Source organism: Oncorhynchus keta, unplaced genomic scaffold, assembly GCF_023373465.1.
Source record: "Oncorhynchus keta strain PuntledgeMale-10-30-2019 unplaced genomic scaffold, Oket_V2 Un_contig_15492_pilon_pilon, whole genome shotgun sequence".
In the NCBI taxonomy this organism is placed as follows: domain Eukaryota; kingdom Metazoa; phylum Chordata; class Actinopteri; order Salmoniformes; family Salmonidae; genus Oncorhynchus; species Oncorhynchus keta.
Window position 1 is genome coordinate 1 of NW_026279346.1, and position 16,289 is coordinate 16,289.

Genomic DNA, 16,289 nt, shown 5'->3' on the forward strand with positions numbered 1-16,289 from the left:
AGTTGTGGCTGGTTCGGTTTTGATGTTATCAGGTGCGGGCTGGCTGCTGCTGCTGCTGCCGTCGTTGCGTCGGTTGCTGCGACTGCCGTCGTTGCGTCGTTGCGAGCTGCCGTCGTCGTTGCTGCTGCTGCTGCTGCTGCCGTCGTTGGGCTGATTTGTCGCTGCCGTCACCGTTGCCGTCGTTGCTGCTGCTGCCGTCATGGTCGCTGGAGGCTGTTGTCGTTGCCGTTGCCGCCCCATGCGTGTTGCCTTTGCTGCTGCTGCCGCCGCCGTCGTTGCTGCTACTTAATCGCTCGTTGCCGCCCTGCTGCTGCTGCTGCTGCCGCCACCGTCGCTTGGGCTGTTACGTCGTTAAAATGCCGCCCATGCCGCTTCTGCTGCTGCTGCCGTCGCCGCCGTTCGCTGGACTGAAGTCGTCGTTGCCATCTGCCGCCCACTGCCGTCGTTGCCGTCGCCGTCGCTGGGCTGTCGTTGCCGTTGCCGCCTGTGCCACTGCTGCTGCTGCTGCTGCTGCCGTCGTTGGGTCGTTGTCGTTGCCAGGTATCCGTCGTTGCCGCTGCTGCTGCTGCTGCAAATCGGGACGTCGTTGCCGCTGCCGTCGTTTGCCGTCGTTGCGCGCTGCCGCTGTCTGCTGCTGCTGCTGCTGCTGCTGCTGCTGCCGCCGTCGTTGCATCGTTGCCGTTGCCGCCCGTCGTTGCCGCTCGCACTGCTGCTGCTGCCGTCGTTGCACCGTTTTCTGGACTGTTAATCGATTGCCACTGCTGCTGCTACTGCTACTGCTGCCGTCGTTACCTGGGCTGTTGCCGCTGCCGTCGCCCGTGGCCACTGCTGCTGCTGCTGCCTGCTGGGCTGCCGTCGTTGCGTTGCCGATTTTCTGCTGCTGAAATCGTCATTGCCGCTGCCGTCGCTGGGCTGTTTGTTGCCATGCTGCTGCCCGTCGCTGCTGCTGCTGCTGCTGCCGTCGTGGTTCATTGTCGTTGCCGTTGCCACCCTGCCGCTGCTGCTGCTGCTGCCGCCGTCGTTGCGTCGGTTGTCACTAAGTTCGTTGTCGCTGCTGCTGCTGCTGCTGCCGTCGGTGCATCGTTGTCTGCCACTGCCGTCGTCGTCGCTGCGCTGCTGCTGCTGCTGCTGCCGTCGTCATGGGCTGTTGTCGTTGCCGTGCTGCCGCTGGCTGCTGCTGCTGCTGCTGCTGCTGCTGCCTGCCGTCGCGTCGGTTGGCTGACTGCCGTCGTCGTTGCCGCCTGCTGCTGCTGCTGCTGCTGCTGCCGTCGTTAAATCGTTGCTGCTGCCGCCGTTGTCGCATCGTTGTTGTTGCTGTCGTTGTCGTTTGCCGCTGCTGCTGCTGCTGCTTGCTGCTCGCTGCCGTCGTTGTCGTCGTTGCTGTTGCCGTCGTGCCACTGCCGCCTGCTGCTGCCGCCTGTCGTTGCGTTATTGTCGTTGCCGTTGCCGTCGTCGTTGCCGCTGCTGCTGCTGCCGCCGTCGCCGTCAAATCGCCTGCTAATCTGTTGTCGTTGTTGCCGCTGCTAATCGTTGTTGCCGCCGCCGTCGCATCGTTGCGTTTGCTGCTGCCGTCGTCGTTGCCGCTGCTGCTCGTACTGCTGCTGCTGCTGCCGTCGTTGTTGCTTGACTGCTGCCATTTCGTTGCCGCCCGTCTGCTGCTGCCGTCGTTGCGTCGTTGCCTGCTGCCGTCGTGCGTCGTTGCTGCTGCTGCCGTCGTCGTTGCGCCCGCTGCTGCTGCTCGCTGCTGCCGCTGCCGTCGTTGCGTCTGTTGCCGCTGCCGTCGTCGTTGCCACTGCTGCTGCTGCCGTCGCCGTCGCTGCTGCCGTCGTTGTCGTTGCCGCTGCCGTCGTACTGCCGCTGCTGCATTACGTCGCTGTTCTGCTGCTGCCGTCGTTGCCGCTGCTGCTGCTGCCGTCGTTGCGTCGTTGCCGTTGCCGTCGTCGTTGCCGCTGCTGCTGCTGCTGCTGCTGCTGCCGTCGTTGTTGTCGTTGCTGCTGCCATAAATCGTCGTTTTGCTGCTGCCTGCTGTTGCTGCTGCTGCCGTCGTTGTTGCTGTTGCTCGTCGTTGTTGCCGCCGCTGCTGCTGCCGCTGCCTGCTGCTGCTGCTGCCGTCGTTGCGTCGTTGCCGCCCGCTGCCGTCGTCTGCTGCTGCTGCTGCTGCTGCCGCTGTCGTTTGCTGTGCTGCTGCCTGCCGCTGCGTCGTTGCTGCCGCTGCCGTCGTGCCGTTGCCGCCCTGCCGCTGCTGCTGCTGCTGCCGCCGTTCATCGTTGCCGCGACTGCCGTCGTCGTTGCCGCTGCTGCTGCTGCTGCTGCTGCCGCCGCCTGCATTGCTGCTGCCGTTGCCACCCGTCTTTCTGCTGCTGCTGCTGCTGCCGTCGTTGTCGTTGCCACGTTGCCGCCACCGCCGCTGCTGCTGCTGCTGCCGCCGCCGTCGTGCGTCGTTGCCGCTGCCGTCGTCGTTGCCGCTCGCTGCTGCTGCTGCTGCTGCCGTCGTGCGTCGTTGCTGCTGCTGCTGCCGTCGTTGCGTCGTTGCTGCTGACAATCGCTGCCGTCGTCGCTGCCGCTGCTGCTGCTGCTGCTGCTGCGTCGTCGTTACGTCGGTCTGCCGGCTGCCGTCGTCGTTGCTGCTGCTGCTGCTGCTGCCGTCGTTACCGTCGTCGCTGGACTGCTCGTCGTTGCCGTGTTGCCTGCTCGCCGTTGTTGTTGCCGCTGCCGTCGTTCGTCGGTTGCCGCCACTGCCGTCGTCGTTGCCCTGCTGCTGCTGCTGCCGTCGTTCGTCGTTGCTGCGCTGCCGTTCGTCGTTGCCGCTGCTCGCTCTGCTGCTGCTGCGCTGCCGTCGTTGCGTCGTTGCTGCTGACTGCCGTCGTCGTTGCCGCCGCTGCTGCTGCTGCCGTCGTTGCGTCGTTGCCGTGGCTGCCGTCGTCGTTGCCGCTGCTGCTGCTGCCGTTTGCTGCTGCCGTCGCCGTCGTCGTTGCACTGACTGCCGTCGTTGCGTCGTTGCTGCTGCTGCCGTCGTCGTTGCTGCTGCTGCTGCTGCCGTCGTTGCGTCGTTGCTGCTGCTGCCGTCGTCGTTGCCGCTGCTGCTGCTGCCGTCGTTGCGTCGTTGCTGCTGCTGCCGTCGTCGTTGCCGCTGCCTGCTGTCGTTGCTGCCGTCGTTGCTCGTCGTTGCTGCTGCTGCCGTCGTCGTTGCTGCTGCTGCTGCTGCTGCTGCTGCTGCCGTCGTTGCGTCGTTGCTGCCTGCTGCCGTCGTCGTTGCCTGCTGCTGCTGCCTGCTGCTGCCGTCCCATCGTCTGCTGTTGCTCTGCTTCTGCCGTCGCCGTCGTTGCTGCTGCTGCTGCCGTCGTGACCGCTGCTGCTGCTGCTGCTGCCGTCGTCGTCGTTGCCTGCTGCTGCCGTCGTCGTTGCTGCTGCTGCTGCTGCTGCCGTCGCTGTTGCGTCGTTGCCTACTGCCCGTTCGTCGTTGCTGCCTGCCGTCGTCGTTGCCGCTGTCGTTGCTGCTGCTGCTGCTGCCGTCGTTGCGTCGTTGCTGTTGTGCCGTCGTCGTTGCCGCTGCTGCTGCTGCTGCCGCCGTCGTTGCGTCGTTGCGCGCTGCCGTCGTCGTTGCCGCTGCTGCTGCTGCTGCTGCTGCCGTCGTTCGTCGTTGCCGCCACTGCCTCGTCGTTGCTGCTGCTGCTGCTGCTGCTGCTGCTGTCGTTGCATGCCGTACTGCTGCTGCTGCCGTCGTCGTTGCCTGCTGCTGCTGCTGCTGCTGCTGCCGTCGTCGCTCGTCGGACTGCTGCTGCCGTCGTCGTTGCCGCCGCTCGCTGCTGCTGTCGCTGCTGCTGCTGCCGTCGTTGCGTCGTTGCTCTGCCGCCTGCCGTCGTCGTTGTCGGCTGCTGCTGCTGCTGCTGCTGCTGCCGCCGTCGTTGCGTCGTTGCTGCTGCCGTCGTCGTTGCTGCTGCTGCTGCTGCTGCTGCTGCTGCCGTCGTTGCGTCGCTGCTGCTGCTGCCGTCGTCGTTGCCGCTGCCTGCTGCTGTGCTGCTGCTGCTGCCGTCGTCGTTGTTGCTGCTGCCGTCGTCGTTGTCGCTGCTGCTGCTGCTGCTGCTGCCGTCGTTGCATCGTCGTTGCCTTGCCGTCGTTGCGTCGTTGCTGCTGCCGCTGCCGTCGTCGTTGCCGCCTGCTGCTGCTGCTGCTGCTGCTGCTGCTGCCGTCGTTGCGTCGTTGCTGTCGTTGCCGTCGTCGTTGCCGCCGCTGGCTGCGCCGTCGTTGTCGTCGTTGCCACTGCCGTCGTCGTTGCCCGCTGCTGCTGCTGCTGCCGTCGTCGTTGCTGCTGCCGTCGTCGTTGCCTGCTGCTGCTGCTGCTGCTGCCGTCGTTCGTCGTTGCCTGCTGCCGTCGTCGTTGCCTGCTGCCTGCTGCTGCTGCTGCTGCCGTCGTTGCATCAGTTGTCGTTGCCGTCGTCGTTGCCGCCTGCTGCTGCTGCTGCCGTCGTTGCGTCGTTGCTCGCTGCCATCGTCGTTGCTGCTGCTGCTGCTGCTGCCGTCGTTGCATCGGTTGCTGCTGCTGCCGTCGTTCGTCGTTGCTGCGTGCTGCCGTCGTCGTTCTGCTGCTGCTGCCGTCGTTGCCGTCGTTGCTGCTGCGTCGTCGTTGCTGCTGCTGCTGCCGTCGTTGCGTCGTTGCTCGCTGACTGCCGTCGTCGTTGCCGCTGCTGCTGCTGCTGCCGTCGTTGCGTCGTTGCTGCTGACTGCCGTCGTCGTTGCCGCTGCTGCTGCTGCTGCCTGCTGCCGTCGTTGCGTGTTGGCTGCCGTCGTCGTTGCCGCTGCTGCTGCTGCTGCTGCTGCCGTCGTTGCGTCGTTGCTACTGCTGCCGTCGTTGCGTCGTTGCTGCGCTGCCGTCGTTGCCGTCGTTGCTGCTGCTGCTGCTGCCTGCCGTCGTTGCTGTCGTTGCTGCGTTGCCCCGTCGTCGCTGCTGCTGCTGCTGCTGCTGTCGTCGTTGCGTCGGTGCTGCTGACTGCCGTCGCCGTCGTTCGACTGCCGTCGTCATGCCGCTGCTGCTGCTGCTGCTGCCAAATCGTCGTTGTCGTCGTTTGCTGCTGTCGTCGTTGCCGCTGCTGCTGCTGCCGTCGTTGCCGTCGTCGTTGCTGCTGCTGCTGCTCGTTGCTGCTGCTGCTGCTGCTGCTGCTGCTGCTGCCGTCGTTCGTCTGCTGTGCCGTCGTCGTTGCCTGCTGCTGCTGCTGCTGCTGCTGCCGTCGTTGCTGCTCGCTGCTGCCGCTGCGTCGTCGTTGCCGCTGCTGCTGCTGTTGCTGCTGTTGCCGTTTCGTCGGCTGCTGCTGCCGTCGTCGTTGCCGCCGCTGCTGCTGCTGCTGCTGCTGCTGCTGCTGCCGTCGTTGCGTCGCTGCTGCTGCTGCCGTCGTCGTTATCGCTGCTGCTGCTGCTGCTGCTGCTGCTGCTGCCGTCGTTGCGTCGTTGCTGCTGCTGCCGTCGTCGTTGCGCTGCTGCTGCTGTCGTTGCTGCTGCTGCTGCCGTCGTCGTTGCCGTCGTTGCTGCGTTGCCGTCGTCGTTGCCGCTGCTGCTGCTGCTGCTGCTGCCGTCGTTGCGTCTGTTGCTGCCGCTGCCGTCGTCGTTGCCGCTGCTGCTGCTGCTGCTGCTGCTGCTGCTGTACCGTTACGTCTGTTGCCGACTGCTGCCGTCGTCGTTGCCGCTGCTGCTGCTGCTGCTGCTGCTGCTGCCGTCGTTGCCGGTTGCTGCTGCTGCCGTCGTGCCGTTGCCGCTCTGCTGCTGCTGCTGCTGATCGTCGTTGCATCGTTGCTCGGCTGCCGTCGTTGCGTCGTTGCTGCTGCCTGCCGTCGTCGTTGCCGCTGCTGCTGCTGCTGCTGCTGCCGTCGTTGCGTCGTTGCTGACTGCCGTCGTCGTTGCCGCCGCTGCTGCTGCCGCCGTCGTTGCGTCGTTGCTGACTGCCGTCGTCGTTGCCGCTGCTGCTGCTGCTGCCTCGTTCGTCGTTGCTGCTGCTGCGTCGTCGTTGCCGCTGCTGCTGCTGCTGCGTCGTTGCCGTCGTTGCTGCGCTGCCGTCGTCGTTGCCGCTGCTGCTGCTGCTGCTGCTGCTGCCGTCGTTGCGTCGTTGCTACGACTGCCGTCGTCGTTGCCGCCGCTGCTGCTGCTGCCGTCGTTGCGTCGTTGCTGACTGCATCGTCGTTGCCGTTGCGCTGCGTCGCGTTGCTGCTGCCGTCGTTGCCGTCGTTGCTGCTGACTGCCGTCGTTGCGTCGTTGCTGCGGCTGCCGTCGTCGTTGCTGCTGCTGCTGCTGCCGTCGTTGCGTCGTTGCTGTTTGCTGCCGTCGTCGTTGCCGCTGCTGCTGCCGTCGTTGCTCGGCTGCGTCGTTGCCGTCGTCGTTGCCGCTGCTGCTGCTGCTGCCGTCGTTGCATCGTTGCTGCGGCTGCCGTCGTCGTTTGCTGCTGCTGCTGCTGCTGCTGCTGCCGTCGTTGCGTCGTTGCTGAAATCGCCGTCGTGCCGTCGTCGTTGCCGCTGCTGCTGCTGCTGCTGCGTCGCTTGCCGCCGTCGTTGTCGTTGCCGTCGTTGCTCGTTGCTGACTGCCGTCGTCGCCGCTGCTGCTGCTGCTGCCGCCTGCTGCGGGTCGTTGCGTCGTTGCTGCCGCTGCTGTCGTCGTTGCCGCTGCTGCTGCTGCTGCCGTCGTCGTTGCTGACTGCCGTCCGCCGTCGTTGCTGCACTGCCGTCGTTGCCGCTGCTGCTGCCTGCTGCCCGTCGTTGCGTCGTTGCTGCTGACTGCCGTCGTCGTTGCCGCTGCTGCTGCTGCTGCCGTCGTTGCGTCTGTTGCTGTGCTGTCGTCGTTGCCGCTGCTGCTGCTGCTGCTGCCGTCGTCGTTGCGTCGTTGCTGCTGCTGCCGTCGTCGTCTCTGCCGCTGCTGCTGCTGCTGCTGCCGTCGTTGCTGCTGCCTGCTGCCGTCGTCGTTGCCGCTGCTGCTGCTGCTGCCGTCGTTGCGTCGTTGCTGCCACTGCCGTCGTCGTTGCCGCTGCTGCTGCTGCTGCCGCCGTCGTTGCCGCCAAATCGCTTCGTCGTTGCTTGCCATCGTCTGCTGCTGTTGCCGTCGTTGCGCTCGTTGCTGTCGACTGCCGTCGTCGTTGCCGCTGCTGCTGCTGCTGCCGTCGCCGTCGTCGTTGCCGCTGCCATCGTCGTTGCCGCTGCTGCGCTGCTGCTGCCGTCGTTGCGTGTTGCTACTCGGCTGCTGCCGTCGTCGTTGCCGCTGCTGCTGCTGCTGCTGCTGCCGTCGTTGCGTCGTTGCCTGCTGCCGTCGTCGCCGTCGCTGTTGCTGCTGCTGCTGCTGCCGTCGTTGCGTCGTTGCCGCCCGTCGTCGTTGCTGCTGCTGCTGCCGTCGTTGCGTCGTTGCTGTGACTGCCGTCGTCGTTGCCGCTGCTGCTGCTGCTGCCGTCGTTGCGTCGTTGCTGCACTGCCGTCGTCGTTGCCGCTGCTGCTGCTGCTGCTGCTGCCGTCGTTGCATCGTTGCTGCTGCTGCCGTCGTCGTTGCCGCCTGCTGCTGCTGCTGCTGCTGCCGTCGTTGCGTCGTTGCTGCTGCTGCTGCCGTCGTCGTTGCGTCGCTGCTGCTGCTGCGTCGTCGTTGCCGCTGCTGCTGCTGCTGCTGCTGCCGTCGTTGCGTCGTTGCTGCCACTGCCGTCGTCGTTGCTGCTGCTGCTGCTGCCGTCTGCGCTCGCTGCCGTCGTTGCTCGTTGCTGCGCGTGCCGTCGTTGCTGCTGCTGCTTGCTGCCGTCGTTGCGTCGTTGCTGCCGTCGTCGTTGCCACCTGCTGCTGCTGCCGTCGTTGCGTCGTTGCTGCTGCTGCCGTCGTCGTTGCCACTGCTGCTGCTGCTGCTGCTGCTGCCGTCGTTGCGTCGTTGCTGCCGGCTGCCGTCGTCGTTGCCTGCTGCTGCTGCTGCCGTCGTTGCGTCGCTGCTGCCACGTTGCTGCTCTGCTGCCGTCGTTGCGTCGTTTGCTACTGCTGCCGTCGTCGTTGCCGTCTGCTGCTGCTGCTGCTGCCGTCGTCGTTGCTGCGCTGCTGTCGTCGTTTTGCCTGCTGCTGCTGCTGCTGCCGTCGTTGCGTCGTTGCTGACTGCCGTCGTCGTTGCCACTGCTGCTGCGTCGTCGTTGCTGCTGCTGCTGCCGTCGTTGCCGTCGTTGCCACTTGTCGTCGTTGCCGCGCTGCTGCTGCTGTCGTCGCTGCTGCTGCTGCCGTCGTTGCTCGCTGCGTCGCTGCCGTCGTCGTTGCTGCTGCTGCTGCTGCTGCGCTGCTGCTGCTGCTGCTGCTGCCGTCGTTGCGTCGTTGCTGCTGCTGACTGCCGTCGTCGTTGCCCGCTGCTGCTGCTGCTGCTGCTGCTGCTGCCGTCGTTGCGTCGCTGCTGCTGCTGCCGTCGTCGTTGCCGCTGCTGCTGCTGCTGCTGCCGTCCGTCGTTGCTGCCGACTGCTCGTTGCATCGCTGCTGCCGTCGTCGTTGCCGCTGCTGCTGCTGCTGCTGCTGCCGTCGTTGCGTCGTTGCTGCGTTGCTGCCGTCGTCGTTGCTGCTGCTGCTGCTGCCGTCGTTGCCGTCGTTGCTGCGTCGTCGTTGCCACTGCTGCCTGCTGCTGCCGTCGTTGCATCGTGCTGCGGTTGCCGTCGTCGTTGCCCTGCTGCTGCTGCTGCTGCCGTCGTTGCGTCGTTGCTGCTGCTGCCGTCGTCGTTGCCGCTGCTGCTGCTGCTGCTGCCGTCGTTGCCGTAATTGTTGCTGCTGCTGCCGTCGTCGTTCGTTGCTGCTGCTGCTGCTGCTGCCGTCGTTTCGTTGCTGCGGCTGCCGTCGTCGTTGCCGCTGCTGCTGCTGCTGCCGTCGTTGCGTCGTTGCTGACTGCCGTCGTCGTTGCCGTCTGTTGCTGCTGCTGCTGCCGTCGTTCGTCGTTGCCTGCCGTCGTCGTTGCCGCTGCTGCTGCTGCTGCCGTCGTTGCCGTCGTTGCTGCTGCCGTCGTCGTTGCCGCTGCTGCTGCTGCCGTCGTTGCAGATCTGTTCGTCGTTGCCGTGCTGCTGCCGTCGTCGTTGCCGCTGCTGCTGCTGCTGCTGCCGTCGTTGCGTCGTTGCTGCTGCTGCCGTCGTCGTTGCCGCTGCTGCTGCTGCTGCCGTCGTTGCGTCGTTGCTGACTGCCGCTGCTGTTGCCTGCCGTCGTCGTTGCCGCTGCTGCTGCTGCTGCCGTCGTTGCGTCGTTGCTGCTGCCGTCGTCGTTGCCGCTGCTGCTGCTGCCGCCGTCGTTGCGTCTTTGCTGCTGCCGTCGTCGTTGCCGCTGCTGCTGCTGCTGCTGCTGCCGTCGTTGCGTCGTTGCTGCGGACGTCTGCCGTCGTCGTTGCCGCTGCTGCTGCTGCTGCTGCTGTCGCCGTTCGTTGCTGCTGCCGTCGTTACGTCGTTCGTTGTCCTGCTGCTGCTGCTGCTGCTGCCGTCGTTGGTCGTTGCTGACTGCCGTCGTCGTTGCCGCTGCTGCTGCTGCTGCCGTCGTCGTCGTTTGTGCCACTGCCTGCTGCTCGTCGTCATCGTTGCCGCTGCCGTCTGCTGCTGCTGTCGCTTCGTTGCGTCGTTGCTGTTGCTGCCGTCGTCGTTGCTGCTGCTGCTGCTGCCGTCGTTGCTGTCGTTGCTGCCACTGCCGTCGTCGTTGCCGCTGCTGCTGCTGCTGCCGCTCGTCGTTGCGTTGCTGCCGCTGCCGTCGTCGTTGCCGCTGCTGCTGCTGCTGCCGTCGTTGCGTCGTTGCTGCTGCCTGCCGTCGTCGTTGCCTGCTGCTGCTGCTGCCGTCGTTGCGTCGTTTACTGCCGTCGTCGTTGCCGCTGCTGCTGCTGCTGCTGCCGTCGTTGCGTCGTTGCTGACTGCCGTCGTTCGTCGTTGCTGCTGCCGTCGTCTGCTGCTGCTGTCGTGCTGCCGTCGTTGCGTCGTTGCTGCTGCTGCCGTCGTCGTTGCGTGCTGCTGCTGCTGCCGTCGTTGCGTCGCTCTGCTTGCCGTCGTTTGCCACTGCTGCTGCTGCTGCTGCTGCCGTCGTTGCGCTCTGTTGCTGCCGCTGCTGCGTCGTCGTTGCCGCTGCTGCTGCTGCTGCTGCCGTCGTTGCGTCGTTGCTGCTGACTGCGTCGTCGTCGTTGCCGCTGTCTGCTGCTGCTGCCTCTGCTGCCGTCGTTGCGTCGTTGCCACTGCCGTCGTCGTTGCCGCTGCTGCTGCTGTCGTCGTTGCCGTCGTCGTTGCTGCGTTGCTGCCGTCGTCGTTGCCGCTGCTGCTGCTGCTGCCGTCGTTGCGTCGTTGCCGCCTGCTGCCGTCGTCGTTGCCGCTCTGCTGCTGCTGCCGTCGTTGCTGCTGCTGCTGTCGTCGTTGCCGTTGCTGCTGCTGCTGCCGTCGTCGTCGTTGCCTGCTGCTGCTGCTGCTGCTGCTGCCGTCGTCGTTGCTCGCTGCTGCTTGCCGTCGTTGCGTCGTGCTGCCGTCGTCGTTGCCGCTGCTGCTGCCGTCGTCGTTTGCCGTCGTTGCTGTCGTGTTGCTGCTGCCGTCGTTGCGTCTGCTGCTGTTGCTGCTGCTGCCGTCGTTGCATTGTTGCTGCTGCTGCTGCCGTCGTTGCGCGCTGCTGCCTGCCGTCGTTGTCGTTGCCGCTGCCGTCGTCGTTGCTGCTGCTGCTGCTGCTGCTGCTGCCGTCGTTGCGTCGTTGCTGCCTGCTGCCGTCGTTGCCGTTGCTGCTGCTGCTGCTCGTCGTTGCCGTCGTTGCTGCTCTGCCGCTGCTGCTGCTGCTGCTGCGTCGTTCGTCGTTGCTGCTGCTGCTGTCGCTGCTGCCGTCGTTGCCGTCGTTGCCGTCACGTTGCTGCTGCTGCCGTCGTTGCGTCGTTGCTGCTGCTGCTGCCGTCGTCGTTGCGCTGCTGCTGCCGCCGTCGTTGCTGTCGACTGCCGTCGTCGTTGCCGCTGCTGCTGCTGCTGCTGTGCCGTCGTTGCGTCGTTGCTGCCGCTGCCGTCGTCGTTGCTGCTGCTGCTGCTGCTGCCGTCGTTGCTGTTGCTGCTGCCGTCGTTGCGTCGTTGCTGCGCTGCCGTCGTCGTTGCCGCTGCTGCTGCTGCCGTCGTTGCGTCGTTGCGTCTGCTGCTGCCGTCGTCGTTGCCTGCTGCTGCTGCTGCCGTCGTTGCATCGTTTGCCGCTGCGTTGCGATTGCCGCTGCTGCTGCTGCTGCTGCTGCGCCGTCGTTGCATCGTTGCTGCTGCCGTCGTCGTTGCCGCTGCTGCTGCTGCTGCTGCTGCCGTCGTTGCGTCGGTTTGCTGCTGCCGTCGTTGCCGTCGTTGCGTTGCTGCTGCTGCTGCTGCTGCCGTCGTTCGTCGTTGCTGCTGCCGTCGTCGTTGCCTGCTGCTGCTGCTGCCGTCGTTGCGTCATTTTGCTGCCGCCTGCCGTCGTTGTTGCTGCTGCTGCTGCTGCTGCCGTCGTTGCATCGTTGCTGCTGCTGCCGTCGTCGTCGTTGCTGCTGCTGCTGCTGCCGTCGTTGCGTCGTTGCTCGCTGCCGTCGTCGTTGCCGCTGCTGCTGCTGCTGCTGCTGCCGTCGTTGCGTCGTTGCTTTGACTGCCGTCGTCGTTGCTGCTGCTGCTGCTGCCGTCGTTGCGTGTTGACTGCCGTCGTCGTTGCCGCTGCTGCTGCTGCTGCCGTCGTTCGTCGTTGCTGCTGCTGCCGTCGTCGTTTGCCTGTCTGCTGCTGCTGCTGCCGTCGTTGCTGGGTGCTGCTGCGTCGTTGCCGTATCGTCGTTGCTGCTGCTGCTGCTGCCGTCGTTGCGTCGTTGTCGCTGCCTGCTGTCGTCGTTGCCACTGCTGCTGCTGCTGCTGCTGCCGTCGTTGCGTCGTTGTTGCTGCTGCTCGTCGTCGTTGCTGCTGCTGCTGCTGCTGTCGTCGTCGTCGTTGCTGCTGCTGCCGTCTGTGCTGCGTCGTTTGCTGCTGCTGCTGTCGTCGTCGTTGCCGCTGCTGCTGCTGCTGCTGCCGTCGTTGCCGTCGTTGTTGCTGCCGTCGTCGTTGCCGCTGCTGCTGCTGCTGCTGCTGCCGTCGTCGTTGCCGCTGCTGCTGCTGCTGCCGTCGTTGCGTCGTTGCTGCTCACTGCCGTCGTCGTTGCCGCTGCTGCTGCTGCTGCTGCTGCTGCCGTCGTTGCGTCGTTGCTGCTGCTGCCGTCGTCGTTGCCGCTGCTGCTGCTGCTCGTCGTTGCATCGCGTTGCCACTGCTCGCTGCTCTGCTGCTGCTGCCGTCGTCGTTGCCGCTGCTGCTGCTGCTGCTGCTGCTGCCGTCGTCGTCGTCGTTGCCGCTGCTCGTCGTTGCCGTCGTCGTTGCCGCTGCTGCGCTGCCGCTACATCGATTGCTGCTGCTCGTCGTTGCCGTCGTTGCTCGATTTGCTGCTGCTGCCGTCGTCGTTGCCGCTGCTGCTGCTGCCGTCGTCGTTGCCGTCGTTGCTGCTGCTGCCGTCGTCGTTGCGTCGCTGCTGCTGCTGCTGCGTCGTTGCGTCGTGCTGCTGCTGCCGTCGTCGTTGCCCTGCTGCTGCTGCTGCTGCTGCATCGTCGTTGCCGCGTCGTTGCCGCTGCTGCTGCTGCCTGTCCACTGCTGCTGCTGTCTGCCGTCGTCGTTGCCGCCGCTGCTGCTGCTGCGCCGTCGTTGCCGCTCGCGTTGCTGCTGACTGCCGTCGTCGTCGTTGCCGCTGCTGCTGCTGCTGCTGCCGTCGTTGCGTCGTTGCGGCTGCCGTCGTCGTTGCCGCTGCTGCTGCTGCTGCCGTCGTTGTCGTTGCTGCCTGTCGTCGTGCCGTTGCTCTCGTTGCTGCTGCCGTCTGCGTCGTGCTCTGTCTGCCGTCGTCGTTGCCCGTCTGCTGCTGCTGCTCGTTGCCGTCGTTTTGCAGCTGCCGTCTGCTGCTGCTGCTGCGTCGTCGTTGCCGCTGCTGCTGCTGCTGCGTCGTTGCCGCTGCTGCTGCTGTCGTCGTCGTTGCCGCTGCTGCTGCTGCTGTCGTCGCTGCATCGTCATTTGATTGCTGCTGCCACTGCCATCGTCGTTGCCGCTGCTGCTGCTGCGCCGCCGTCGTTCGCGTTTCGTCGTTGCCGTTGTTTCTGCTGCTGCTGCCGTCGTCGTTGCCGCTGCTGCTGCTGCTGCCGTCGTTGCGTCGTTGCTGCGACTGCCGTCGTCTGCCGTTGCCGCTGCTGCTGCTGCTGCCGTCGTTGCGTCGTTGCTGCTGGCTGCCGTCGTCGTTGCCGCTGCTGCTGCTGCCCTGCTCGTCGTTGCGTCGTTGCTGCTGCCGTCGTCGTTGCCGCTGCTGCTGCTGCTGCCGTCGTTGCGTCGTTGCTGCTGCCGTCGTCGTTGCCGCCGTCGTCGTTGCCTGCTGCTGCTGTCGTTGCGTCTGCTGCTGCCGTCGTTGCGTCGTTGCTGCTGCTGCCGTCGTCGTTTGCTGCTGCTGCTGCTGCTGCTGCCGTCGTTGCCGTTGCTGCTGCTGCCGTCGTTGCGTCGTTGCTGCCGTCGTCGTTGCCGCTGCTGCTGCTGCTGCTGCTCGTCGTTTGTCGTTGTCGTTGCTGCTCGTCGTTGCCGCTGCTGCTGCTGCTGCCGTCGTTGCGTCGTTGCTGCCATGATCTGCCGCTGCTGCTGCGTTGCCGTCTGCTGCTGCTTGCTGCTGCTGCCGTCGTTGCGTCGTTGCTGCTGCTGCCGTCGTCACTGCCGCCGTCGCTGCTGCTGCTGCTGCTGCCGTCGTTGCGTCGTTGCGTTGCCGCTGCTGCCTGCTCGTCGTTGCCGCTCTGCTGCTGCTGCTGCTGCCGTCGTTGCGTCGTTGTGCTGCTGCCGTCGTCGTTGCTGCTGCTGCTGCTGCTGCCGTCGTTGCGTCGTTGCATGTCGTTTGCTGCTGCTGCTAAATCGTCGTTGCTGCGCTGCCGTCGTCTTGCTGCTGCTGCTGCTGTCGTCGTTGCCGTCGTTGCTGTCGCTGCTGCTGCGTCGTCGTTTGCCGCTGCTGCTGCTGCCGTCGTCGTTGCGTCGTTTGCTGCTACTGCCGTCATCGTTCTGCTGCTGCCGTGCTGCTGCTGCGTTGCCCGTCGTTCTGCTGCTGCCGTCGTCGTTGCCGCTGCTGCTGCTGCTGCCGTCGTTGCGCCTGCTGCTGCCGTCGTTCGTCGTTGCCACTCGTCGTTGCTGCTGCTGCTGCCGCTGCGTCGTTGCTGCTGCTGCCGTCGTCGTTGCCGCTGCTGCTGCCTGCCGTCGTTTGCTGCTGCTGCCTCGTTGCTGCTGCTGCTGCCGTCGTTGCTGCTGCTGCTGCCGTCGTCGTTGCCGCTGCTGCTGCTGCTGCTGCTGCTGCTGCTGCCGTCGTTGCGTCGTTGCCGCTGCCGTCGTCGTTGCGTCGTTGCTGCTGCTGCTGTCTGCCGCTGCTGCTGCTGCTGCTGACCGTCGTCGCCGTCGTGCGCTGCTGCCGTCGTTTGCGTCGTTGCTGCTGCTGCCGCGTCGTTGTCGTCGCTGCTGCCGTCGTTGCGTCGCTGCTGCTGCGGTAAAATCGTCGTTGACCGCTGCTGCTGCTGCTGCCGTCTGCGTCGTTGCTGCTGCTGCCGTCGTCGTTGCCGCTGCTGCTGCTGCTGCTGCCGTCGTCGTGCTGCTGCTGCTGCCGTCGTTGCATCGTTGCTGACTCGTTCGTTGCCGCTGCTGCTGTTTGCTGCTGCTGCTGCCGTCGTTGCCGCTCGTTGCTGCGCCGTTCGTCGTTGCCGCTACTGCCTAAATCGCCGTCGTTGCCGCTGTTGTCGTCGCTTGCTGCGCTGCTTCTGCTGCTGCTGCCATCGTTGCCATCGGTGCTCGCTGCTATCGTCGTCGTTGCCGCTGCTGCTGCTGCTGCTGCAATCGTCGTTGCTGATCGGTTCGGTCGTTGCGACTGCGTCGTTCGTCGTTTGCCATGCTGCTGCTGCCGCGTTGTCGTTGCTGCTGCCGTCGTCGTTGCCGCTGCTGCTGCTGCTGCTACCGTCGTTGCCGTCGTTGCTGCTGCTGCCGTCCCGTTGCCGCTGCTGCTGCTGCTGCCCGTTGTCCGTCGTTGCCCGTGGCTGCTGCTGCTGCTGTCGTTGCGTCGTTGCTGCTGCTGCCGTTGCTGCTGCCGTCATTGCATCGCTGCTGCTGCTACTGCTGCTGCCACTGCTGCTGCTGCTGTCGTTGCATCATTGCTGCCGCCGTAATCGCTCTGCATCTGCTGTCTGCGCATCGTTGCACTAGCTGCTGCTGCTGCCGCCGCCGTTGCTGGACTACTTTGTCGTTGCCATCACTTGCGTCATCGTTGCTGCTGCTGCTGCTGCCGTCGTTGGGCGTTGCTGCCGCTGCCGTCGTCGTTGCCTGCTGCTGCTGCCGTCGTTGCTGTTGTCGCTGCCGTCGTTGCCGCTCTGTTGCTGCTGCTGCCGTCGCCGTTGCCGCTGCTGCTGCTGCTGCCGTCGTTGCATCGTTGCTGCTGCTACCCGTCCGCTGCTGCTGCTGCCGTCGTTGCATCGTTGCTTGCCGTCAGTCGTTGCCGCTACCTCGTCTACTGCTGTTGCCGTCGTTGCAAATCAGTTGCTGACTGCCGTCGTCGTCGTTGCCGCTGCTGCTGCTGCTGCCGTCGTTGCATCGCTGCTGCTGTTCGTTTACGTTGCATCGTTGCCACGCTGCTGCTGCTGCTGCATGGGCTGCCGTCGTTGCATCGTTGCCGTTGCCGTCGCTGCCGCTGCTGCCACTGCTGCTGCTGCCGCCGTCGTTGCATCATTGCCGCCGCCGTTGCCGCCCGTTGCCGCTCTGCTGCTGCTGCTGCTGCTGCTACCGTTGCAAATCGCTGGCTGCGAAGTCGTTTAAATCGTTACCGTCGTTGCTGCTGCTGCCTTTCGTCAAATCGCTGCTGCTGCTGCCGTCGTTGCCGTTGCCGCCCATTTGCCACTGCTGCTGCTGCTGCCGTCGCCGTCGCTGCCGCTGCCATTTGTGCTGCTTGCCACTGCCACCCGTTACCACGGTTTGACTGCTCGTCTGCCTGGTGCTGCTGCTGCTGCCACCATCAGTTGCTAGGCACTGTCGTGCCGTTGCCGCTGCTGCTGCTCCTCGTTGCTGCTGCTGCTGCCATCTACTACTGCTGCTGCCGTCGTTGCCGTTGCCACCCACTGCTGCTGCTGCTACTGCTGCCGCTGCGTTGCTGCTGCTGCCCGTTGCCACTGCTGCTGCTGCTGCTGCTGCTGCTGCTGCTGCTGCTGCCGCCGCCGTCGCTGCTGCTGCTGCGATTGCCGTTCGCCCTGCTGCTGCTGCTGCCGCCATCCAGCTGCTGCTGCTGCTGCCGTCGCTGCTGCTGCTGCCGTCGTTA

At 66.1% G+C, this 16,289-nt stretch overlaps 1 protein-coding gene across 1 annotated transcript; it reads right to left on the reverse strand.

Annotated features, from left to right (window-relative positions):
* Positions 1 to 744: 744 nt before the first annotated feature.
* On the reverse strand, positions 745 to 2,265 carry LOC127918997 (uncharacterized protein DDB_G0271670-like). The gene is made up of 4 exons (XM_052502354.1): positions 2,023 to 2,265; positions 1,597 to 1,857; positions 1,284 to 1,502; positions 745 to 1,128 (listed from the first exon to the last, which is right to left on the reverse strand). The coding sequence occupies exons 1-4, from the start codon at positions 2,263 to 2,265 to the stop codon at positions 745 to 747; spliced, it is 1,107 nt and encodes a 368-aa protein (XP_052358314.1).
* Positions 2,266 to 16,289: the final 14,024 nt, after the last annotated feature.